General features: G+C 41.4%; 3 protein-coding genes across 3 annotated transcripts in view; 1 reads left to right on the top strand and 2 right to left on the bottom strand.

Moving 5' to 3' along the window:
* Nucleotides 1-4,749, bottom strand: part of LOC111862326 (mucin-2) — a 65,788-nt gene extending 61,039 nt beyond the window's left edge. The window contains exon 1 of the mRNA XM_023847620.2: nt 4,658-4,749. The gene's annotated coding sequence lies outside the window, so the exon portion shown is untranslated. The remainder of the gene's footprint in view (nt 1-4,657) is intronic.
* On the top strand, nt 1,744-26,697 carry LOC117282168. The gene is made up of 4 exons (XM_033750730.1): nt 1,744-1,804; nt 19,901-19,957; nt 21,656-21,793; nt 25,629-26,697. Exons 1-4 carry the CDS (start codon nt 1,792-1,794, stop codon nt 25,799-25,801), a joined length of 381 nt encoding a protein of 126 aa, XP_033606621.1. The 5' UTR covers nt 1,744-1,791; the 3' UTR covers nt 25,802-26,697.
* On the bottom strand, nt 11,009-13,507 carry LOC111862385. Its single transcript, XM_023847730.2, has 3 exons — nt 13,434-13,507; nt 12,612-12,761; nt 11,009-11,582 (listed from the first exon to the last, which is right to left on the bottom strand). The coding sequence occupies exons 1-3, from the start codon at nt 13,495-13,497 to the stop codon at nt 11,242-11,244; spliced, it is 555 nt and encodes a 184-aa protein (XP_023703498.1). The 5' UTR covers nt 13,498-13,507; the 3' UTR covers nt 11,009-11,241.
* Nucleotides 26,698-26,914: the final 217 nt, after the last annotated feature.

Genomic DNA, 26,914 nt, shown 5'->3' with positions numbered 1-26,914 from the left:
TTCATACAGACACACATATATATGTATGTAATAATAATAATAATAATAATTATTATTATTATTATTATTAATTAATTATTATTATTATATTATGAAATATGATTAAGGAGAAATTTCTTGGTTCCGAATATGTCAACGTCCTTGCAAACAACATCAGCAAGTAGTTCACATCTAGAAGGTGGGAAATTTTGACACGAGGAGCAGACATTGATCAAAGGAATGCCTCAGATATACCGAGCAGGAATTCGAAGATCAACAATTTTCAAAAGAGAGGGACAGAATTTAGAATCAAGGTCAGCTGGAACAAGAAAAAGTTTATTGAGGCGATGTCTCATCATATACAAAGTGTACAATTTTAACTTCTCCAAAGCAAGATGGGTGCATGAAAGAAACGTTTAAAACAGAGGGCTGCAGACCTCTGCTGGATGAGTTCCAGCTTGTTGGTGTCAGTTGACGTAATCGAATTATTGACAACGGACGCGTATTCAAACGTTGATCCGACTAATGTAACATATAACCTACGCATACATTCAAGAGATGAGAAGGTGAAGGTAATACTACGAACTAGACCCAACAGCTTAATACAATGACAAACAATATGGTTAACGTGGTTATGAAAATGAAGTTTAGTATCAATAAATACTCCCAGGTCTTTTATAGAGTCAGTCCGGGTTATAGAGAATTGGCAAAGTTTATAAACATAAATTAGTACTTTGGGATATAAGGAGAAGGATACAACTTTAGTTTTTCTGATCTTGAGTTTCATACAGTTAGCAATGCACCAACCTTGTACAGATTTAATGTCAGACTGTAGTAGATTGCAGTCTTCAGGAGATCTGACGGCTTGGTAGATTTTGTTATCGTCAGCAAAAACTAGTTACTTAGAGTTGGAAACTGCATCACGCAAGTCGTTAATAAGCACATTGAAGAGAAAGGGTCCCAGGACAGATCCCTGAGGAACAGCGGATAGATTTTCAGAAGGTAAGGAAAGAATACTAGAAAAGAAGGCCTGAGATTTTCGGTTGGATAGGTAACTGTGATGATGATGATGATGATGATAATAATAATACTAATAATAATAATAATAATAATTGGAAGAATTGACGCTGGAGCAGATTTTCTTGGAGTACTCCGGTTTCTCCAACCAATTCTCATTCCACCAACTGTTCCACATTCAATAATCATACTATCATTGACGCTAACACTGACAGCATCGTCGAATGATCAACTTAATTATAATAATAGTCTATATGAACTCGATATGTACTTTGAAAAGCTATAGCATATCCGATGTCATCTGATATGTGACGTAGTGTAGTCAGAAAGGTGTTTATAAAGGTTTTGGAAGACCCTGCTGCTTCCATCTTCAGGGTAGAAGAGTTAACGGTGTGTAGAAAAGTTCAGTAATTCCATTAATAGTTCTAAAATGCTGCTCAAAATCGGTTAAAATCAGATACAAATTACTGACTATTTTTTTAATAAATTAAAATTTATTTACTTTTTTAGTCACTTTAACTAAAAAAAATACAGTTCAGGAACTACGCATATAATCTAGTTGATGATGGCCTTATGAAGTCGAAAATTATAGAAGACACAATTTTAATTTATGTCGACATGAAACACGGCAAGAAGTCGCACATCGAAAACAGCCCCTAAATCCGAAATTACATAACATTGTAATTTTTATTATAGGATGTGACACTGTGGACTAAATTCATCTGGTACAGGATGGGGTAAAGTGTCTTGCCTCTTGTGATCAAGGCAATGTTGCTTTGGGCTCCATGAAAGGCGATGGATATCTTGAGTAAGTGAAGATCTCTTGAGTTATGACAATTCTCCATGTAATCTGAAGTGACTGAGGAGTCGGCTCTGCAAATCTACAGTTACAGGAAACAGTGACACTGATTTGAGGTCAGTGTGACGGCTGTATGGTAGCAGTAATATTTTCCAACGTGCCACACGTCAGTTGGGCCTATTTTATTTTCCAGAGCGTGTCGCATGCTCTAGACCAAGGGTATCCAAACTACGGCCCGCGATGTGATTTTATCCGGCCCGCGAAAGAATTGTGCAGAAATGCGCCAATTAAACTAAATTTCCAGTGAGTACTGGTAAAAAAAAAAATTGTTCATAGATTTCAAATTCATTAATTAAGGTTGTTTTTAAAATATATTGATATTCCATATTATGTTAGTATTAATATTATTCACAATTTTACTAATTCTGGACCGCATACTGCGCGGTATTTCTTCGTACATGTTCGGCCTCGATCGGCAGTGTCACTTCGTGGCAATGTAGGTAGCGCGAGCAGAATTTTCTTCCTAGTTTGCAAATTTAGTCATTTCAGATTTGAAAGAACAATTTCGGAAGCGATTTGCTGATTTGGATGCCAGTGCTCAGGAAATCAAGAGTGTTTCAAAATCCGTTTGACTGTGATGCTGCAGATGTCCCAAGTCAAATTCAAATGGAAATTATTGAACTTCAGGAAAATTATCATATTAAAAACAAATACAAGGAAGGAAATTTGATCGAATTTTATAAATTTCTGAACTCTGAGCAATTTCCAAATTTAAAGAAATTTGCTTGTAAATTTATCTCTATTTTTGAAACGACATATCTGTGTGAACAAACCTTTTCCCAGATGAAGTACATCAAGTCAAAATACAGGGCAAATTTATCCGATGAACATTTAAGCTCGCTACTTGTGATTAGCGTTTCAAAATTTGAACCTCAATTTAATCAGATTTTAAGAATGCAAAAAGAGTTCCATCATTCACACTAATTCTTTTATTATAATTTGTGATGAAAATATGAGCATTTGCTGCTACTGTCTCTTGTCATTAATATACAAGTACGATAATTTATTCTCACGTACTTTGTATTTAGTTTATGAAATTCTGTGCTTTCAATAAAACTGATATACCTAGAGTTATTAATTTCACATTTTATCCGGCCCGTTTAAGGTGCTGAATTACCTAATGTGGCCCGCGTTTCGAAAAGTTTGGCGACCCCTGCTCTAGACAAAGGCAGGATTGTCAGAACGAGATGATCAGGCTACTGTAGCGGTAACACATGAGAAGTGAGTTTACAGCTGCAGAATAATGGCAAGAAAGGAATTAAGCTGCACAAAGAAGACTTTATGTGTGATTTGAAGTGACAGTGAGATTGTTGTAAATGCGTTGCCAGGATACGACCTAAGAAGACTGAGACCCCTAGTGCGTGTGTAACAATGAACTATAAATTGTGTAGATCAGCAATAGCCCTGTATTGGCTGTAGTCCCGAGTACTATGAATAAGGTGTCAATAAATTCAATCATCCAATTCAAAGCCCATCTATAAGTCACTCACAAACCCCCACTCGTGACAATATATGCAGTTTAGTGCAGCACATGTTCATGGGGAAGTGGAATAGCCGAGTCGGTACGAGGGGCTAAGGGCTGAGTGATCCAGGAATCGCTATTAGATTCCCCACAGGAGCAAACAACATCCAGACCGATTCATGGGGAGGGACATCCAGTCTCCAGTTCACTGGGTAAAGGGGGCTATTTTCCCGGTGGTATTGCCGCCGGGTTGAAGCTTACCATTCAACTCCATCTAGGGTCGTGATTGAAAATGCATGGAGACACACCTCCATTCCTCTATCCGTCTTCGTGACCCCGTGGTTAATTACGCTCAGGAACAGATCTACTTTCACTTTATTTCGTACTACGAAATTGGGTACGTTTATTCCATATATGCAGCTATCAGTCATGACCGTCCTGTACTCAAATGGATTGATGGATACACGAAACGTGTTTGTGAGTGTTATGCGGTGTCGTTCGGAAACTGTGTATTTGTTGCTATGTTGGTATGAGTAGGAAGCAGGAAAACCGAAATCGAAAAGTAACTTCATTTGTATCCATTCAAATTCTAGACATAATGATTTATTGACTGTTTAATATGACGTTTCTTCTATCAGCATTCAGCATAGACAAAAATCACACCGAGTAAACGATTTCCAAGGCCGTGTCGACATGAAAACAAAACAATTTCTTTCCACATTAATGCTCTGTCAGCTAATCGAAAAGAAGTCACCGAACCTGTTGTTGTCAATCGGTGAGACGTAAGACAGAATTAACACCAAATCTGTAGTTGTAAAGATTTTTGTGTCTTAGCATATATAAGCAACACAAAACGGTGAAATCATGATTCTGAGTATGTCTTAAGCATTACCTTCTAAGCCACCAAATGAATTTAAATGATATTTGGTATGGAAGGTCTACCTTCACTATTATATTTTTGGAACTTTTCATTTTGTTCCCCATCTGTCCATTAAAATCACGAATTTAAAATCAATAATGTTATCACATTTCTAAAAAAGATTAATCATAAAAAATCGTCACATGTCAAATTATACATGACATTAGTATCAACTTTTACTTGAAATATTTCCGTCTTCGTGTATATGAGAAATTTCTTTAAAGAAACTGTCGGTGAAAATAATACATGACTTCTTCGGTTCAATATTTGTTTTGTCAGCGATAGAAGGTTAAACTGTATAACGTACTATGGATTACATGTATCTGTAACGAATGACCGTGGCCAGCAATGAATGAAATACCACAGATAATGATTTGTAAATTGTGTGTACATATTTCCGGGGCAATCGACCATAACTCACCAGCGCCGTCTTGAGTCGTCACTTCCTGTTCGCAACACTGTGGCCGTGGCCCCCTACGTCGACACTACTTCACGGGCACTCAAGTGGCACATACCGTGNAACAACAGCTACCAGAATTTCTGCAACATAACATTGTTGGTTCAACGTCCTACCAATTGCTGAGAGGTTGGAGTGACTGAGGAGAGCCGTGAAATCCTCCAACAAATCGATACGTTAAGATTCTTCTTTTCTTTTATATTTGCAGTTATTTTCCTCTTACAAACTATTTTCCTCCTCCTTCTTTACCGTCTTCCTCTTCTGTTCATGTTCCTCTTTCGCTGTCAGTACTACTTTCTTGACTTAGTTCCTACAGGCAATTTACCTCAGAATTATTTGGAGCAATAGATCTGTGAGACGTAACGGCAGGCCTGCATGGAAGGAACACCAACGTATCCCAAAGTTTCTGCTATCGCAAGACAACAGTGCAATACACGTACAGCATTCATTCTGTGGGCACAGCAACTAGGTTACGGCTGGACGACCGACGAATCGGATTACGCTTCCTACATGGGACAGCGTCGAGACTGGCTCTGAGGCTCACCTAAGGTAAAGGTAAAGACGTCCCTGTGCTCAACGAATTAAACACCACGGCTTGAAAACGTATGGGAAGTGGGTCCACCCAATCTTCTATCCAAAGGTTACCGGGGGCTCTTTCCTCGGGGGTAAAGCCAGCGGGGCGTGAAGCTGACCACTCATCTCTAGTTAGTTCCGCGGTCAAGAAAATGTGAATCTGTACCTCCTGAGCCCACCTAGCCTCCTGTAAAGTGGTGCTGAATTGAGTACAGGGATAGCTTTACATTTTATTTTTATTCATTCCGTGGGCATGACTCGAACCCCTAATTAGTGACATCATGAAAGAGCTCGGGCATCAAGAAAGGTTATGAAGTAGTTCAGGGTGAATATATAAACAAAATTATATCAAGATATAGCCAAGTTTCAAAATTGATTTGCTTAGAACGGTGTCACTTTCTGGGTGCGCAATTGCTCGGTACAACCTGTTGTTAAAAATTTGGCAATCGGCAAAAAAAAAGGTTTGTTGAAATATTCTTAAATCAAATTCTGAAATCATATTATATAAATATATAATTATTGAATAGACGAATTGTTCAGGCAATGACAAATATATTCTGTTGTATAGGTCTTCCTGTAAGGGAATATGATGAATTATTGCGTAGGGAGGGGATAGGGCCGTGCCATAGCTCAGGCGGTTAGTCGCCCGTGTTCGATCCCAGGTCAGGTTATGTGGAGTTTGTGGTGGACAAAGTGGCACTGGGATAGGTTTTCTCCTAGTATTTCGGTTTCCCTACAATTCTCATTCCGCCGACAGCTCCACATTCATCATCATCCGGGGCTGGTACAATAGGCCAATTAGTGGCCGACGTACCAAGTGGATTCAGTCTCACTCCAAGAACCCCCCCCAAAGGGAGAGAATTCCCCCCACAGAAAGTAATCGTTTATTACAAGCTGTGCTCAGCTAAAAAGGACAGGATTTTTTTGTCTTTCGTTTCTGGGCTTTACAAGTACGAATTAACTATGGCTACAGATTTAAATTTAGATATATTTATTTGCCGTGCTGCTGAATCGCGGTTGACTAAACGTATAGACATTATACCCAGCTAAGGCCGTAGCTTCTTAGATGGACAGAGACAGAACCTCACAATCCATGCGTCCATTTTATGAACTTCACGCAAATAACTCATATAGCAAGCATCTTTCTTTCAGTAATTTTTTTTTTTAATTTACTCTCTGTCTTTTTAACGAGATATGTCCGAAATTTGATTTAGATCTGCAAGAGAAGAAGAAGACCAACTCACGTATAAATTTCGTGATAAGCTCAAAGGCAGCGACCAGACACGTGCAACTCAAGTTCTTTAGGTATATTTATATATGCCCTCTCTGTGGTCTAGTGGTCAGAGTTCATATCTACAGATTAAGAGGTCCCTGGAACGGGGTCCACTCTGCCTCGTGACGATAATTGAGGAGCTATTTCAAGGAAATAGCGGTTCCGGTCTAGAAAACTGAGATTAACGGCCGTGGGGATCCGTTGCGCTGACCACGTGACACCCTCTATCCGTAAAAGATGGCACTAACTTCGCAGACAAGCTGCGGTCGCTCGGACGGTATAGTTCGCTTGCGGACTATAGGCCACGGCGTTTTTAAATCTGTAACTTACTTATGATGCTGTCAATGACTCTCACACAAAAAATGAGTAATCCATACAATGCAATATCTAGCAAACACGGGGTTTATAATTGAAGAATCCTATCTTTCGCGATGTAACGCCGTGTGGTCTGGCAGACGTGCATCGATGTTTGGAGAAAGGAACTAAGTCTATTTTCGGAGTCTATATCTTTTTACCTTTTTCAGTTCCAATCAACTAAGGAGGATCAAACCCCGTGTCTCCGGAGTAGGCTATCGTTGCGGAGCCTCGGTCTCCACTGAAGGTGTGAATCGAATGTTGAATTTGAACTTCTTGGTGATCACTTGAACAGTCCACAGATGCTCTGGTTTATTCAGAGGAACTGCACGAGGTCAAATGTTTGAAGAGCTGTACACGCTTACTCATTTCGAATGTGACTACAACTTGAAAAACACTTGAAATAAGAAGTTTGGCATTTGATCTGGTTTTGGAACCTAAAAGCAACGTTGTGCTAAAACGAACGCCTGCTAATACCTTTTAAAAAATCTAGCTGGGTCTTACAGAATTTCCTTCCGAGAAAATGCAGAATTTCAGGTAGCGGTTAGTCGTGACGGGTTACGTCTTCTGGGATATAACACCGTGTAACCAGTTGAAAACCAACTGACGTTGCGGAGTAATATATCGCATCCATCTTCAGGGTTGACGACTAAGCGAAGCGAGAAACTATCATGAAACACGCAGCAACGGTTGACTTTCAACGAGCTGCTCCCAGAAGTCAGAAATCTTCCCCGCAATAACATGTTTGTCCTTGGAATATTATTTGACATCATGCGATCGGTAAAAGCGTAAACACCACTAACTTCATTTAGTGTAGAACTACTAAAGTTTAAAGCAGTACATATTTGTTGTCAGAGGCAAATTTCAAAAAGAAAACGTAAAACCAATAAGACGCCGTAAATGGGATTCAGAGACCAGTGTTGACATTTAATTATATAACCCGTGAAGACAATAAGAAGACAAAAGAGAGTACACTGTGAAGACATGTGGAGGAGATATAAAAAGCAAAAAAGGTAAAGTTATCCCTGTAACAGGCCGTGAAGGCCCATGAGGTTGTGAGGCGTCGAGGCTCCCACATTTTCTTTAGACAACCGGCTCACATATGGCGGCAAGGCCTTACGCGCCTGCCGCCCTTTAACCCCCAGGAAGATTCTTGGTACTCATTTCTGTTAGGCTGAATTGACCTCAGGGCTATAGTGAGGCTGGAAGGATTAGATTAATTGAAAAAAATCCACTTCATCGGGACTCGAAACTGCGACCTTCCGGCTTGTAGCATGGTGCCTCAACCAACTACGCTAGCGCGTGCCCAGAAGAGGAAATATTCATAACCTCGGTGGCAGATGGAGGTACGAGACTGGTGCTTTGGTTTGTCCCGCAGTTTTTTTCCTGATGAGATAGCCCCATATCCATCGGACAGAAGTTGGGTGAGTTCCACAAACCTGCGTGACGTCATGCCCCAAAATACCGCGATCCCCATGTTCACTGCTGTGAGAACCTCAAACCTCATTGGGCATAATTTCTTTAACAGTGCACTGCTGTATGAGTGTGATAAATGATTGGATAGTGATGAATTGGCAGACAAAAGATGGTCATGGTTTATCGTGCCATTCTATCGCAGTGTGGAGCGAGGAAATCTCAACATTTGGGATAGTTTAATAACGCACTAGTTGTATGTGTGATAGGTGTCAGGATGGTGATGAATTGGCGCAGAGGAGAAATGGTAATGAGTTTTCCCAGCGAATACTGTGGACAAGTGAACTTGATCTTGCGTGGGCCGCTGGGGTTTAGCTGAACAACACCGGAGTCCCGGCTCATGAGATCAGCGATGACATCATTCTCCGAGTCTCCGGGTCTCGACCCGGTGCGATCCGAGATTCTTCATCAGAACAGTGGAAGCCGAGATACAGAAAATATTGTTAATGTTATACGTTATTACGGCAACGTTCTTTTTTGCTGCAAGTCTGCTGACTTTCTCATTGTGTTTTTAGCATGTTTTCCTTATTTTTATAGAATAGAAGTATGCTTAAGAGGTCACCATGCTGTCTGTGAATCCCACTCTATCAACTTTTGAATACCTGAACCAATCTTTATTAAATGTAGTATGCATATCATGGCGTCTGAGCCCATCTACATGGCATACTTCATAAATTCTTCGCATCAGTCTGTCTCTGTATAAGTAATCCCTTATTGTTGCTAGGCAACGACTCGGTAAAAAAGGTACAGCGGCAAGGAATACACACGCATCAATAGAAACATGTTTGGGTGCGTCGTTTTATATGCGGTCCTTGTCGTACCTAAGGAAAGTAGGAGACAGTTCTCCCCAGAACTTCTTGCGCCAATAAGCACTGCCTGCCGACCCACATACTTTATGTTAACTGAGGTCCGACAGGGAATTTGAATAATTTTTATTCCGCAGGTTCTATATTCGAAACTCGGTGGACCGGAGAAAACTGACGGATCCATACGGGAACAATTTGACACATCTGGCTGCTGCTTTTTGCCTCACAAGTCATAAAAAAATTCTTCATCCTCTCATTGGACCCAACGGCAGAACAAGCTTAAATAACACTAGAAACCCTCGAAAAAAACAAAAACAAAAGAAACAAAAACAAAATTTCATATTGTTACTATTTAGGAGCGTGACTACAGATGGGGTTTCGATTGATGAATGGATTTAGTGACCATTTATAAACACGACACGGAACTACAAACAATTACAACACTATCGCTGGTTTCCACACTTTACAAATCACCACAGCACTTACTAAACATTTTCGAGCTTGTTGTGTATTCACCAGCCGTTCCCCGGCAACAGCTTCTAACAGTGGAGATTCTTCAGTTTCACGCTTTCAGGTCCTCTTGTCACAGCCACCCGTGCAGAGCTCTTGTTAACTGTCAATTAAACTACAGCGGCATCTCTTCTCATCCTACCTTACAGTGCTCAGCTGACTTCTTGCCGAAGTTCTTTTCCTAACTCCTCCGCTCGGACCGCGTAGACAACACCGCCTTTCCCCCCTTACATACGTAATCGTTGCAGCGGGAACGTGTTTACCGAGCCGTTGTCCAGAAACGGGTCTGATATAACCACAAATCTCACGATCGTTGTATCTCAACGGCTATACACGCTACAATATAAAACTTTAGTACACAAGATTTATTTTATTGCATTTTTAAATAAGCAGATAATTCACTCGGAGGACGTCCCGAATACAATTCATGCAATAACTTACCGATAAAAACCACACTTTGAAACATTTTCCTATTTGCGACACTACCCAGGTTCACCCCATTTCTGCAATTGCTACAGTCCTTAGTACCATGTTAGCAGCAACATTCGCGAACATGGAGTGTCTCTCCAAGCGAAGGGAGACCAATTTCAGTATTTTTCTCTAACACATTTAGCTCCACAAATAGGGCAGAGCATGATCACCCGTTTCATTTTCATCAGTAAATTATTGAGTGAGTTATATAGTTCCGTAACTCTTCCGAATGAAATATCATGTAGATCTGCGTTTATACAAATTTATAAGGGGAAATTATGAAAATAGAAAACTGGAAATCGAAGTAAATCTATAAGTTAAACATGACGGTAAAGAAAAGAGTGTTTATTCTACAAAACGAAGATAAACAGCAAACGTAAATTTGTTTGCATCCCTTTTTATTTTCAGTTCGAGTTCCTTTAGGCTTCGCGTTGACAATTTGCATGTTTAAAGGAATATCTCGTTTAAACCACCAGTGTTTTCAGATTTGATTGTGCTTATTTAACAGAGTTAGTAACAAGTAACTTCTCCTGTCGAATTCTACAATTTAAAACGGAAGATTCGTAGTCTTCGAATAACAGAAATCCTAAGAATATCTTACTTACTTACTCATGGAGCTGAGCCCTTCTGGAGGAGCCGCAAATTCTGCAGCTACTCAAGAATTTCCCAGCATTTTATGGAACCCGAAGGTTCATTATTGTGTTCACAAGAGCCCTCCACTGGACCCTATCCTTAGCCAGATCAATCCAATCCATGCCATCCCATCCTATCTCTCTAAGATCCATTTTAATATTGTTCACCCACATACGCCTTGGGCTTCACAGTGGTCTCTTTCCTTCTGGCTTTCCCCACAAATATCCTATACATATTCCTCGTCTCCCCCATTCGCGCTACATAATCCTAAGAATATAAAATTATAATTAATATACGTGTTATATTGAAAGATTCGGCGCTTAAAATTCTAATTTCAAATAATTAAAAGATTTTAAAATACTAGCCGTTCGTGTGGTATATTTTGAGGCTCCTCGTCGACAAAAGGGACTTGGTAATTGCTTCGCCTTCTCTTAGCTGGATGATGGTACGTTGACCTATCTAAACAATTTCAAAAGGACAAAAAATGCAATGGGTGTGATGTATAATTCTGTGCGCTGGGCCCCCGAATCTCCAATTCCCTGAACATAGAGAACACCTTCATATCCAGGATCATTAATTCCAGAACCACCGCGGCCTCCGGAACCACTGCCACCTCCGGAACCACCGTCACCTCCAGAGCCACCACCGATCCCGGAGGAGGGACCAGATGAAATGCCATCCCAATCGTTGCAGAGGTTAGCTGTGCAGACTCTCGTGTACACTCTGTAGCCGCCACCCTCAGTTATCCCATGATCACTGTAGGGGGTGCAGCCACGGTAAAAAGTGAAGATCTGCCCTGAAAGTGTTCACATTGTTTATCTGTGTTAAAACACTTCCAAGTGGTCACGTATCACATTTTGATTGCACTGTCAGAAGTAATACGTATTAACAGAATTAATGTTCAACCAGTGTTTGATATACTGGCCTATTTTTTTTTCCTTGGCACTACAGCCCCCATGGCCCTAGGCCTACCTCCACGAATTTCTCCGTTCACTTCGGTTTTTCAAGACCTTACACTTTCGGTAGGACTCCTTGGGCGGGTGATCAGCTCGTCGCAAGGCCTCTACCTGTACACAAACACAGAAAAGCGCACACACACAAATTAAATATCCATGCCTTGAGTGGGATTCGAACCCACGATCCCGGTTTCCAAGCGAGCGAAGACAGTACATGCCTTAGACCGCTCGGCTACCGTGACCGGCATACTGGCACATTACAGGACTTAAAAGCTAACATTTTAAATTAGATGTACATTTTTGAACGATGGTATATTAATTTCGTAAATTACTGACTTTTTCAACATTGTCCATTGTTCTATTCCTTTTATTTAAAAATAACCTTTTGGAGAGTAAGTTCTCTCTCCTTCCTCAGATAAAAGCCTACTCAGCTGGGCCCAATCGATAGAGCTGGCCCGTATCTCTTAACATCAGCACCAGCACAAGACAGGCTACATAAACCATCAGCTGGAGCTCAGACAAATATTTTAAAATAATAATAAAAAAACATGACAATAGATGACGTCCAAAAAGTAAATATTTGTATAAGCTAATACGAGTATTGCATTTATGTCATCAAAAACAATGCGCCAAATTTCAAATGTCAGTGTTTGCATTCTGTTGTATATTAATGTAATTGTAAACATCTTTATATCCAGCAACACAACAAATACCTTGTATAATACATAACATTGTAATAATAGTTAACTATTATTATAGTACCACGACATATTTGAATCCCTTAGATCGCCTGAAGATTCAGCTAGAAGGCGTTAGTTTAGTTAATCATTTCGACACTTAATATGATCATTCCACGTGGCGCTCCTTACCCGGATTGTCCAGGTATTCCTGTCTTATAATTGTGCAGTACTTGTAAGGACATTTGACAACGGGGAAACTAGTACTGACACCTGCTGGGTTATTCAAGCAAGATCTATCCGTGGCACTTGCATCCATCAAGCAAGAGTAGCACTGAAATTCTGCAACAAGAATAATTAACCAGTCATAACTATTTACTTATTTTGAAAATAATATAACGTTTGCACTTCAGGAACAGAACTCCATTAATGTTCTGGTCGGCCGCTTAATGGGCTTAACCTTGACTCAACTGCGCTGGCTATGTCAGCACATTAAGTAAAATACGTATTTGGAACTGATCTTTAATTTAATGAATTAATATTTTAAGCCAGTTCCCCGCAATGGAGCACAGAAAATTTCTTGCTCCTGCCGGAAATCAAGACTTATTCCTCGATCGTCCAGTCTGTAAACTCGTTATATCAGCTGAAACGTACTTGCTCAAAATACATTTACAGCGCACTTCAGCGCCTCTACCAGCCTGGGGTGTTCAAACCATTTTAATCATCTTTGTTATTGAAGGATTAACTGAGGCACATATACTATGTTAATGTTAACTCCTTAAAGCACAATATTACTATGTATATACGAGTATATACCTCTTGTTTTTGCATAAAAGAGTGTATTGGTGTGACTCTGGAAAGAGAAAACGCTCATATTATTAAACAACATTAACGGATTGGTTGATATAATGAAGGCGCAGTGTGTCTCCTGTGAGCTACAAATGGAATTTTTAAGTATTATTAGAAGAATTTCGTGCTTTGAAGAGTTAGCTATGGAAGAAAGATAAAACATACCTCCGCGTGCAATGGGAAGATAGGCACAGGTGAAAACCAACAGCACTCTCATCACGTTCGGCATTTTCACTCGACTGTCAGTACGCCAGGAATTAAGAGATTGTTAGACCAGTATTTGCGCAATGATAATCAGAGATAAGGCGTTTTGTTTATCAGTAGGAAAGCGATATAATTATCATCATTGAAGTACGTAGAGATAACACAAGTGACTTGAAAATACAAAGTTCTGAGCTCAAAATAAATCATAGAAGTTCTATTTTCTGGGATATAAAACTGTGTAGTCTGTTGAAAGTCAACGGATATTTCGCAGGAACATGCCGCTTCCATCCCCGGAGTCAATGAATATGCCAAGAAAGTTTCTACCGAGCTGGTTTCTTGCTTGTCTTGTTCTTCAAAGCTATAGATTGAAGCGATATGCTCTTCTGAAATGTAGATTGAATTTCAGCTGACTACAAGGCGCCATGCGGGTATCCCAGAAGATAGGACTGTTCATGAACACCGCTGTGAGAACTCTAAAATTTATGGGCACATGTAAAGAAATCTTGACACAATTATCGGACAGTCTAGCACATTTATTAGTTAAAGTTCATAACAGGCATAGTAAAATTTTCGATGCCCGATGCACATTCATGCCAATAGTTTATTAACAACAAGAAGGGGTGTCCGACGTCCTCGCTGTTTTAAGTATTGCCGACAGATGAACTTCGTGAGGTTTATATTTCTACAAATTTTACACAATTCTTCAGTTCTTGGCTTGTGTGCTGTTGTTTTGAGAGTGATAGAAGGGACAGTCTGGTTTTTAGAAGACCTTCCTTGTTTTGAAAAAATAAAATAGGTTTATGTGATCACCTTATAGCTCAGGCGTTTAGTCGCTGGCTTCCCACCGCGGTGGCCCGAGTTCGAGCCGGGTCTGGTTATGTAAGATTTTTGGTGGACAGAGTGGCACTCGCGTAAGCTTTCTCCGAGTACTTCGGTTTCCCCTGCCAAACTTCATTCCACCAATTGCTTCACAGTCACCCTCATCTGTCATCTGGGTCTAGTACAATAGGCCAATATTGGCCGCAGTGCCAAGTGGACTCAACCTCACCCCACTAAGATTGATAAAAACAATATGCGATCACCTCGCTGCGTATGTGTTGTCCGTGTGTTTGTATGTGTATCCCCTTGTTATGCAGTGTTGTACTATCTCAAAATGCTGACACCACTGTTAAAGTGTGGCCTATTATCCTGCCTCAACTGCCGTCACTTGCTGTACGCTTTGGGGTGGCAGTCTAGGGTGCATCCACCACCCTGGAAACCAGTTCCCACTTAAATGAGCAGAATGGACTTCGAGGTTCTACAAGAAGGAGGTTCAGGATTCGTGGTGGAGTCCTATCTCCACGTGTTCCCATTGGTAGCGATCCCGATTCTCCGACTGTTGAGGTCCTAGGGAATAAACTTGTAACACTGTGGGGTTCGCTACTGCCTGCGTTTAGTTACGCTATCAACATACTAATTTGGGTTTGAGCTAAGTAATATGACGTCATATTTTTCTAGCCTCAGACCGGTGTCCTATATGCATCTTTCTGGTCGTCAGCAATACGAGATGGAGTCATTCACTTTGGATGCAGAAGTACGCGATGGCGAAGACGTGGTATAGGCAGTACCCCATGCCTCTCTTGCCGTGGTTCTCCATCTGCGGTGCAATAGTTATGGCGTCGATAGGCTGTCGGGCATATCCTAACTTAGCAACTGTTAATGCTTTACATTCGACTGCCCATAGTCACCGGCCTAAGGGTTATATACTGGGAGAATTTTGCGAATCGGCATTTCTTCAAACCTTCAATAAAATTTAAGTATTCCTACAGCTGTTCCAACCGCTGGTTCAGCGTTTCCAAGCGAGACTTGACACACGTTTGATTTAGTTTAGTTAGTCAGGAATCTGGCCGCGCCATACCTCAAGCGGTTAGTCGCTGGCTTCCCACCGCGGAGGCCCAGGTTCAATCCCGGGGTCTGGTGAAGTGGGATTTATGGTGGACAAAGTGGCGCTGGGGCAGGTTTTATCCGAGTACTTCGGTTTCCCCTGCCAATCTTCATTCCACCAATTACTCCACAATCACCCTCACCTATCATCTTGGGCTGCTACAATAGGCAAAAAGTGGCTGCAGTACAAGGTACTTAGTCCCATCCCACTAGCTATAAAAAAAGTCAGAAATCTGGTTTAAATGAGGGACCATAGAGACGCGAGAGCCCTTTGCACTCATTTTCTCTGGCTGATACAATATCTGTTATCATTCAGGCGAACACGCCTTCTTCCGATCCTATCTATACAGATTGACGTCACGTTCTCGTTTTGTGTTCCTTATCAATAACAGAAATGGATAAGTCTGCTTATAGTACTTCGGAAGAAAGTATCTGATAGTAAAAACGTTTCGAAAATGTGTCATGCGTTTCCTACATGACAGAACTGAAGTACCAACGTGTGCTGGAAATCGTATACAAGTTGAGAGATACCAGCCGAACTGAGTGGTATTGAGATAACGGTCTACACCCGTATTCAGGAGGTGTAATGTTCGAATCTCACTCAGGACACCTGCTATCCTGAACGAGGGTTCGCGTGGTTTTTCTCTGTTCCTGCGGGAAAATTGGGGGGAGGGGGGCACGCGGTAGCGTAGTTGGTTGAGGCACTATGCTACAAGCTGGAAGGTCGCGGGTTCGTGTCCCGATGAGGTGGACTTTTTTTATGTAATCCTTCCAGCCGCACTATAGCCCTGGGGTCGACTCAGCTTCTAATATAAATCAGTACCAGCAATCTTCCTGGGGGTACAGGGCGATCGTTGCCTAAGACTGACAATCTCACCGCCATCTCTGAGCCGACTGTCTAGAAAAAATGTGGGAGCTTCGACGTTTCACAACCACATGGGCCTCCATGGCCTGTTGCAAGGATAGCTTTATCTACTGGAAAATGCTAGGATAGTAATCTGATTGGGCTGAGACTGCTTTCTTCTAAATCTTTTCCAACTCATAATCATTCATCTATTACCCAGTATCATCCGATATTGAAAGCGTTATTAAATAAGCTACGAGAAAAGGAGAAATGCCGAAATTCGGGATCCAGTGGTTGGCACCCATGTTTCCTATTCGGAGATTCCGGGTTGAAGTCTCGGGTAGGAAAGAGGCTACTTTATCCCAGATATTTTGATTTTCTTCAGTCCCTCCAGCCGGAGAAATGTGTCAAATCAAGCAATGATATTTCTTCTTTTTACAAGTCATCATTCACCGATAATCCTAAAATTCGACTCTTCATAAGCATAGCAACTGAAAGCTTTGTTAAATAAGGCAAGAACACGTGAACAATAGGTAAAGAAGTATGCACTGAAGATAAATACTCAGCATATACATTCTTAAACAAATTTTTGATCCTGTATCAACAGAGTACGGAAGTTTCAAGACAAAACAATTAACATTACAGGACTTACGCTCGTACTTAAAAAAAGTAAAGTGATCCCTCTAATAGTCCTTAGAGACCCACAGGTTTGTGAGACGTCGAGGCTCTAACATTTGTCTAGAAAATCAGCTCACAAATGGCGGTGAGGTTGTCAGCCTTACGCGTCGACCGCACTTTCTCTCCAGAAAGATTCCTGATACTCATTTCTGTTAGAGAATAAGTCAACTCCAGGGTAATAGTTCAGCTGGAAGTATTAGGACAACTGAAAAATCTAATGACCTTAACGAAAATCAAATTCACAACCTTCTGGCTTGTAGCATAGTTACACAAACACAAATCAGACTAATACTGAACAAAATGATGGCAAAAGTATTCCTGAACGGCTGCAATTATATTTTCCTACCACCAGCATGACTTCTCTCGATGGTTATATGAAGAGTGAAACGAAAGTTGGGCACAACGGTGAATCCTTATTAAAGAAAGAAAAGTCCAAAATGTTGTAAAATGTAAGTCGTTAGACGCTTTGTTTTCCTTCTGCACTTCACGGTCAAATGTGGTAACATATTCCTCAGCAGCGGGATCTGTCACTACAATACCTAACGCACTGTTAGATGTACACTCCAGACACACAGCGTACAGCAGAGTTCAGTTGTGAATTAATTGTCAAGGAATGCGCTCCCTGACGAATACTGTGACATGCTCTCAATCCTCGGTACCAATAATAGTCGAGCTGGTACTGCTGCAGGAAAATACATGCCACGTTATCCTGGTCGTCATACAGACCTAATGTGTTTCAACTATTGGAACAGCATCTCCGGAAGACATGAATTGTAAAACCACATGAATGCAAGTCGCCTTTGGACTGTACGGACACCAGCCAATGAATCTGCCATAACTGCAGCTCTGAAACGAGGGCCGTGGAGACGCTCGTGCAACACAACGCGAGATAGCGAGTATCCAAACCGGGAGCCCTTGGAGTACTCCATGACACTCAGTCGTAGCCGTACAACTAGGCCATGCCATAGCTCAGGCGGTTAGTCGTTGGCTTCCCACCGCCGTGGCACGGGTCAGGTCATGTGGGATTTGCGGTGGACAAAATGGCACTGGAGCAGGTTTTCTCCGAGTACTTCGGTTTCCCCTGCCAGTCATCATTCCACCAAATGCTCCACAATCATTATAATCTGTCATGTGGTGCTGGTACGATAGGCCGAACTGTGGCCGCAGTACCAAGCGAACTTAGTCTCACCCCATTAATAATAATAATAATAATAATAATAATAAATAATAATAATAATAACAATAATAAATCCATACAACTACTCGCGAAGCTTACATCTGTTTCCGGACGACTGTCCTCTAAGGATGCAATATTTTGATTGGCTAGAACATCAACACACTGCGGATGACCAATTTTTACATAAAGTTCTGTGGGGAAAACGAAATATGTTTTAGCGTAAAGGTGTGTTCAACATCCACAACAATCACCTATGGATACGGAACAATCCACATGCGATCCGTGAACATGGGTATCAAGTCCACTTCAGTGTAGAGAGTTTGGGATGGAATCGTCGGTGACACTGTCGTTTTCCCGTATCTGCCACCGGAGAGGTTGACTCCTCAACGATTTTGCAAAACTAACTGTGAAGCAAATATTCTGGTTTCAGCTTTTTTTTTAATGCTAGTTGGGTGGGACTAAGTCCCTTGTACTGCGGCCACTTATGGCCTATTGTACCAGCCCCAAATGATAGGTGAGGGTGATTGTGGAGCAATTGGTGGAATGAAGAGTGGCAGGGGAAACCGAAGTACTAGGAGAAAACCTGCCCCAACGCCACTTTGTCACCCACAAATCCCACTTGACCAAACCCGGGATCGAACCCGGGCCGCCGCGGTGGGAAGCCAGAGACTAACCGCTTGAGCTATGGCGCGGCCCATTGTTTCAGCTTGACGGAGCTCCAGCGTACTATGGGGAAGATATCCGGCAGTAGTTGAACATGACATATCGAGGAAGGTGGATTGGATGTCCAAGGCCGATTGCGTGACTTCCTCGGTCACCGGATCTAAATCCCATTGACTTTACCCTGTCGGGACACCTGATGCTACACTTTTACGCAGTCCCTTCCAGGACTATGGCACATCTCGTGGCAGGACCTCAAAACAGTTGTCATAACGGTTGATGCCAACATCTTCAGGCGTGTTGTAGAGAATGCCGTGTGACGCGCTGCCGTATGCCTTTAAATGGATAGAGGCCTCTTGGAAAATCTGTTAGGCGCCCATTGTTCAATGATTTGATAGCTTGAGTCATCTGACATTGGAGTATGTGCCGGAAACTAAACGTAATAAGACACACGGCGTTAGCATTCTCCACTTGTCCCTTAACAAGGAATTACAAAATTGGAATCTGGAGCGCGAATTTCTTTTCACCAAGTACACATATATATAAAGCGAGTAAAGTGATTTGATATGGGCTACAAGGATAGGGTTCGAAACCCCTCTTAACCCAGTTAACTTGGCACAACCAATCCTTACGACTGTCGCAAACCGAACCTCAGTCATCCAGGAGATCTCTACCTTCTGGAATATAACACCGTGTAGTCCAGTGAGAGTCGACGAACGTTCGGGAGGAAAATAGCACTTCCACCTTCAGTGTCGAAGAGTAAGCGAAGCAAGAAACTGGAAGCTAGCAGAGCAAACTTAAACTGACTTCCACCTGACTATATGCCGTTAGTTTCAAGATGATGAACTCCTTCAAAGACACCGGTGTGAGAACCTCATACCCGACTCGGTCGTCCAGTCTGCATACAGTCACTGTCTTGACAGTTTGGATAATTATGGCCATTATAATAGAGAATATGTAGTGAAGAATGTAAGTAATCTTTCTGGAACTTTTGTCTAGACTCTCGTAAGTTAGGAAATAGTTTCAGAATCTAAGGTCGATTGTGTCAATGTAATCTCAAGTATATGTCATGTCATTTATTTTGGCACTGATAGCTTTATTATATCTGTACCATAAATGATGCTGATATATTTGTCAGTTTAACAGAAATGTGGAAGGCGCTCTTGGTGACTGTGTGCATAGGGCTTCCAGTTGCACAATGCGGTAAGTTTCCTTTGTTTTCATGCAATTTTAAAGGAGTTGAAAGAAAGTAAGAAAATTGTGGGAATAGATAGAAGAATGCTGCAAAAGGCAGAAGAAGGATGACGTAATATACGTGAAATTGTTGTAGGGTACTGAAGACAACCGGAAAGAGGACCATAGCCCTACTGATGAAAGAAAGTCACACTCACTAATCTAACTTTATGAATAATCACGTACAACACTGCAATTCCCTACTAGTACTCATATATTGTAATACGTGTAAATTGCTAGCATGTATGCCAACAACGGTTTTGCCTGCAGTTCTCTTTAGTTTTATGTATTCGCGTTTGATTTGTGCACACACAAAAAGGGAGCTGGGTTATATCAATTGGTATAGCGACGGGTTACGTGTGGAGGTGGGGTCGAATACCTCCACCGTGACCCTGTGAGTGGTAGGAGGAGACGAAAAGGGAAGTCTAAAATCTGAGAGAGTAAAATATGGTCACAAGTCCCAAGGGACTCGGGCTCGAGAACGACTGCGCTGGCAAGGGTCAGCAGTATATACAAAACACAGACCCGTCCTCTCGTCAGAGAGGGCGCCCCACAGAAACAAGTCCGCAACAGTCAAACAATAATAAATATCTGGTCATGAGCCCCAGATGGGGCTCGACACCAAGACTTACTGACTGACTGACTGACTGAGCGTCAGTCGCAATGTGACTTTGACTTTGGGCTACGTGCTGGACGGCCGGCGTTTGATTCCTGGCAGAGACAAGATATTTCTCTCTTCTCCACAATATCCAGACCGGCTCTAGGGCTCACCCAGTCTCCTACCCAATGGGCACAGGGGTCTCATTCACCGGACGTAAAACGGCAGAGGAGTGAAGTTGGCCACTCATATTTATTTAGTGCCAAAGTCAAGAATGGTGTAGATATAGCTCCAATATTGCATACGCCTGCATGGCGTGTTTAATTAATTAAACAGAGAGACAATTTTACATTTATCTAAAAAAAAGATTGCTTCGAATTAAGAGATCAACATTTGCAGGAGGTAGGGCTGTAATTACCAGAAGAATAGTATATATGCTCACCCTGTATAAGATTAATCGTAACATTATCTTCCCATCTACTAATTATCTCCAATGAAATCTTTTCCGTACAAGCCATTCGACCAAATTGTATATGCCAACATCCCGGCTCCCGTAGCTTCCACTTTACTCAAGGCTTCAGTCTCAATAACCGGGGTATTTTGTTAGGACTGTAACTGTTCAGAATCCGAATAAACAAAAAACAAACTCAGTGGACCGTAGTCCGCAAGGGAACTATACCTATCGAGCGACCGTCGCTTGTCGGCTAAGTCAGTGCTAACTTTACAGGATAGAGAGTGTCACGTGGTCAACTAAACGGATCCTCACGGCCATTAATCTCGGTGTTTTAGACCGCAGCAGCTATTTCCTTGAAATAGCTCCTCAGTTATCCTCACGAGGCTGAGTTGACCCCGTTCCAGACCCACTACTTCTCAGAAAATCTGGTAGCGCCGGGAATCGAACCCGAGACCTCTAGATCTGTAGCCAGGATTTCTGACCACCAGACCATAGAGGCGGTCATCGGAATAAATATATTAATTTATTACTAACAGTACATATCCACAATACACAGGCCTGCATATATAAATACATATCGCGCGTCCACACAAAATTTCATACATTGCCATTTCAGACTTGGAGTGCTACTCTTGTATGATGGATGGTGGCGAGCAGGACAGATGGTGCTTGACTAATCCGGCAGGCGTCAGCACCAGCACGGTCAGTTGTCCGTACAATTACTGTTCCATCGTACGGCACGAGTATGCTAAAGGTAATATATAGCACGTGGGTTTAGAAGATTTTGTATCACTGGTGATGGTCATGTGAACTGGGATAGTTCGTTCAGTACCATGATTGGGCTATGGGCTGAACAATCAGAATTTAGTTTCCAGCAGGGCTTCAGATTTCTTTTCTCAACCGTGTCCAGACGGGTTCCGGCAGCCAGGCCTTTTGGCTCAGGAGACAAAGCGTGGAACTTCATTGTACCGAAGTTAACAATTTGTGGAGTTAATAAATTAACTCTCCCACATTTTTATCGCATGGTTCTTAAGATAATTTATCTGGGGGAAAGGGGCCAGAGTGTAAAATCCCTCATCGAGTTTAAGAATGAAAATGGCTATACATCAAATTTCCCAAGCGTCACCATCGCAGGAAACTTAAATAACTATGATGTCGGTAGTGGTTTAACCATGGTCTACCTCACATGGCGAGTGGGGTCCATTGTACTTAATCTACTGAAAATAGCAGCAGAGAGCCACAGATATTAAGTCCAGTAGCTGATTTTTTTTTAAACAGATATAACATAAAAACAAACATTAACAAAATCAAACTCCGTGAGTTCAGTCCGCAAGCGAACTTAATTTCGGTTTTCTACACCGGAGACGCTATTTCCTTGAAACAGCTCTTTAATTATCATCACGACGCTGATTGGACCCGGTTCTAGACCCACTACTTCTCAGAAAGAAACTGGTAGCTCCGGGAATCGAACCCGGACCTCTGGATCTGTAGCCAGGAACGCTGACCACTACACCACAGAGGCGGTCGTACCATAAAAGCAATATTTAAGACTGCTGTCTTTGTCTACCGTTATTTTTAAATCCTAAAACCGAAATTAACGTCCGTGGGGATTCGTTGCGCTGATCACGCGACGCCCTCTAACCGCTAAAGCTGGCACTAACTTCGCCGACAAGCGGCGGTCGCTCGGTCGGTATAGTTCGCTTGCGGACTAAAATCACGGAGTTTATTTTTGTTTACGAGTGTTAATTGCAAGCTTCATGACTCTCCCTCATACAACTACGAAATCTTGTAGCTGTTAGCTCAAATTTCCAAACTGAAAATTTTCTTCCAATGCAAACTAATGACTTTACATGGTTCACTTTATATTATGGACCAAAAAGCCACCACCACAACTCCATTTCAATACTATAACTGCTGCTGCTGCTACTACTACTACAGCTGCTGCTACGTTCACCACCAGATCGGCTACACACAGCACCACAGCACAAAAGAAAGAAACAGACACACAACATGTGTGTACACAACAAAAGTAACCACGGCATGATAACCTAAAAAATAAATTAAAATATTTTATAAGCATTTTACATTACTCAAATTCAAAATACAACAGCGTACCAACAGGGCATCAGTTTCATCTACAATCTTATATATCTGATGATGGCAAGTTAGGTCAAAACATGTCAAACAAACTACGTGGTTTTAGTCCGCAAGCGAACTATACCGACCGAGCGACCGCCGCTTGTCGGCGAAGTTAGTGCCAACTTTAGCGGATAAAGGGTGTCGCGTGGTCAGCGCAACGAAGGCCGTTAGTCTCGGTTTTCTAGACCAGAGCCGCTACTTTTCCATACAAGTAGCTCCTCAATTATCCTCATGAGGCTGAGCGGACGCTGTTCCAGACCCACTAATTCTCAGAAAATCTGGTAGCGCCGGGAATCGAACCTGGACCTCTGTTTCTGTAGCCAGGAACTATGACCACTAGACCACAGAGACGGTGGCCAAAACATGCAGTATTAAATAAACAATATTACAACGGATTAGATCAACGTGTTGCCAGGCAACAGCTCTGTAAAAACTGTCCAACACGCAACAATAGATAAGCCTGTTCCTTCTATAATGTTTACGCCGAGCAGTGGTGGAAGAACGGGGTTATGCAACCCGCTTCTAAGAAACGGCTCGGTAAACACATTTCTGCATAGGCAGTGAAATCATCAACAATAGAGACGGTGTTTTCCATAGGGTCTGTGCAGAGTGCTTATAAGAGAAGTGAATGCAGTGACAAAGTTAGTTCAGGGGCAGTTAGGAGTCAGTTGTAAGCTGGAGGAGTAAGTCCAGAAGAATTTTGAGTTCCAAGGTTCCACAATGATTGAAAACAAAATAGCAAGAAGACTTCACAGTGATTTGAGTGCTAATTCCTGTGTTGAGATCCATTGCCAGGAGACTACTAGCGGAAACTGAGAATGTGCAACGATGAACTGTAAACTGTGTAAAGCAGCAATAGTGCTGTATTTAATGGTGACTAGGAGAACTAAAGTGCTAATAAATCTAATCATCCGAATTAGAACACATTATTTTCGTCACGCGTACCCCCATACATATGACAATATGAAGAGATAAAAGGCTTTCAAAGTGTGAATTTTAATGTATGTGACGCTGCACAGACAGTCAAGTGAGAGTGCTAAACTGGATTAAGACTACCTGAAACACCTGCCTGCATTTATTATAACTTACATAACATTTGTATTTGATGACAGTTCAACTTATTTAGCATAAAGAAGCAAAAGAAATAAAGAAGTGTGAAATTATTATCATATTTGTGACAATGTGACCACTGCTGTGGTCTAGTGGTCAGAGTTCCTGGCTACAGATCCAGAGGTCCAGGTTCCACTCAGCCTTGTGAGGATAGCTGAGGAGCTATTTCAAGGAAATAGTGGCTCTGGTCTAGAAAACCGAAATTAACGGCTGTGGGGATTCATTTTGCTTACCACGTGACACCCTGTATCCACTAAAGTTGGCACTAACTTCGCCGACAAGCGGCGGTCTCTCGGTCAGTATAGTTTGCTTGCTGACTAAAACCACATTTTTTTTTGTTTTGTTTTTGTTTTGATCTGTTACAATGGGGACAATATGGCTGAAAGCATGGATCTGGAAACTAAGTGGGATCACGAGGAGATTCGAGAGGAAGGGTGAGGAGGACGCTAAGCACACACTGGTAAAATGCCCTGAAACAAAACATTGGAGAGGATAACCTGTATATAGTAAATGGTTAAATATAGATGAGCACATAACATACAGGAAAACAATTAGATGCACAAATGTAACCAATATGAAAACCACTGGAAAGTATATACTTAAAACTAAATGTAAATAGGAGACCAAAGTGAGGGTGGGACATAACCCCCTTGAAGTTAGCTGGGAGCTAAAATGTAAAATGAGAAAAATGGATCACGAGCAGAAATATTAATGGTGCAGTAGTGGTGGTATTAGTGTTAAGTAGTCTGCACATACTGAACCACAAAAACGTGGTGTTATGTGGACACAGTTCTATGTAACAAAACAAACTGTGTCTACCTGATGATGGCCACTAGTGGCCGAAACATGTAGCAGAACTATATCTGGGCATTGTCCTTGAAGTTCTAAATTGTTGTGTTGTGATGGTCAAATAAATAAGTTGTATAAAAACTCAACTCGGTAAATAAAACCAAATTACGGTATTTTTGTCAGTTAGAAATGATATTTTTAGCCAGATGTAGAAGAAATGATTGTGCACTCTCCTAACCCCAATACCATGTAAAATTGTCATGCCAATATTCTGATCTACTTGTTTAAAAAATATTTTTGTTACCATGATACAACTCTTCAATCTCAGTCACAATCATTTCTAATTATTTAATTAAATTCTTTACAGCTTTCTAAGTTTGTAACTGGATGTTTTTCTGTTTGAAGGAAAGAAACAGGATATAATCAGCACTTGCCTTGTCTGATTGGTGGCTACTGCCAACTGAGACACAGGATGAAATATGACATCACTCTTAATATTATCACTATGAGGGAAGATTTGCTTCAAATGCAATTCAAACTTTCCATTTCAGGTAGCCTATTCACATTTTACCGTGGCTGCTCGAGTGGGGGTGCACAGGGAGTGGCAGTAGTCAGCAACTTCAAGGTGTACACCAGACTCTGCAGTACCAGTCTGTGTAATGACTGGGATGGCGTTGCAGAGAACTCAACTGTGGACCATAGGGGTTCTGGGGACCAGGACTAGAGCAATTGTTCTCAAAGATTCATCCTATTACTGCACCTTCTAAGTCAACTACATACTAAAATTTTGTCTCCTATATTTGCAACAATGCTAATGTATACAATCATCATGCTTGGTGCAGAATCATCTTCCTTCAACTCTGTCCTGACATTACAAATGTCTGATGTCTGGATATGCAGAATTATTTACTTCTAATCATATACTCTTAAATTCATTCTTTTTTTGGACTAAAAGGTTGGCAACTCAGAAGCTTTAAATTTCAATTTAAATAATCAATGACCATCTTGTCTGCCTATCGTGTAATTAAATGGGATAATTCCAAACTTTTTGTCTTTACATTTTCATCCATATGTTAATATTTTCTGGAATGCAAAGAAGATTAGTCAAAATCTGCAAAAAACGGAATGCTGTAAATTTTAAACATTTTATAATTTGTGTATATTTAAAGAAGACAGCTCACCTGAGCCTTTTGTTCCAGAAAATATGTTACCAAGATGAGTGTGGTAGGATGGGGAGATGGATCTACACCTCTTGCCTTGTAGAATGACAACATTCTAATCAAAATTCTGTATTAGTACTGTAGTTTTTATGTGTATTGTCCTCATTTGTATATTCCTCACAAATCATCTGATGATGGATATCTGGGTCAAAACGTGTAAGTAGAATAACAAAAAATTTCTTTCTGTGAAGGTAAACCGTACAATTTTATTTTTAAAAATTTTAGTGCCTGGATTATGGTCCAGGCTGTGACCAAATACAAAGTTCACACAGACAATATACACAGTAAGTGGCTTTCCTGTGTTTCTTCTGATAAGTGTCTGAATTACAGGGGATGGACAAAAATATGGAAACACCCAACAAAAAACACGTTACCGACTAATATGGTGTAGGACAAACTCTGGCTTGCAGAACTGCTTGCAGTCTCCTTGGAATGGATAGAGGTCCTGTATGATTTGCAAGGGAATCTTGTACCATTCTTCCTGCAAAACACTGACAAGTTCTGTTAATGATGATGGAGGTGGACAGCGAGCATGCAGATTGCTTTCCAAAACAGACCACGAAGGCTTAATAATATTGATACCTGGCAATTGTGGGGGCCATGGCAGACGTGACACT

This window comes from Cryptotermes secundus, unplaced genomic scaffold (assembly GCF_002891405.2).
Source record: "Cryptotermes secundus unplaced genomic scaffold, Csec_1.0 scaffold674, whole genome shotgun sequence".
Taxonomy (NCBI): Eukaryota; Metazoa; Arthropoda; class Insecta; order Blattodea; family Kalotermitidae; genus Cryptotermes; species Cryptotermes secundus.
This window is presented reverse-complemented; position numbering and strand designations above follow the sequence as displayed.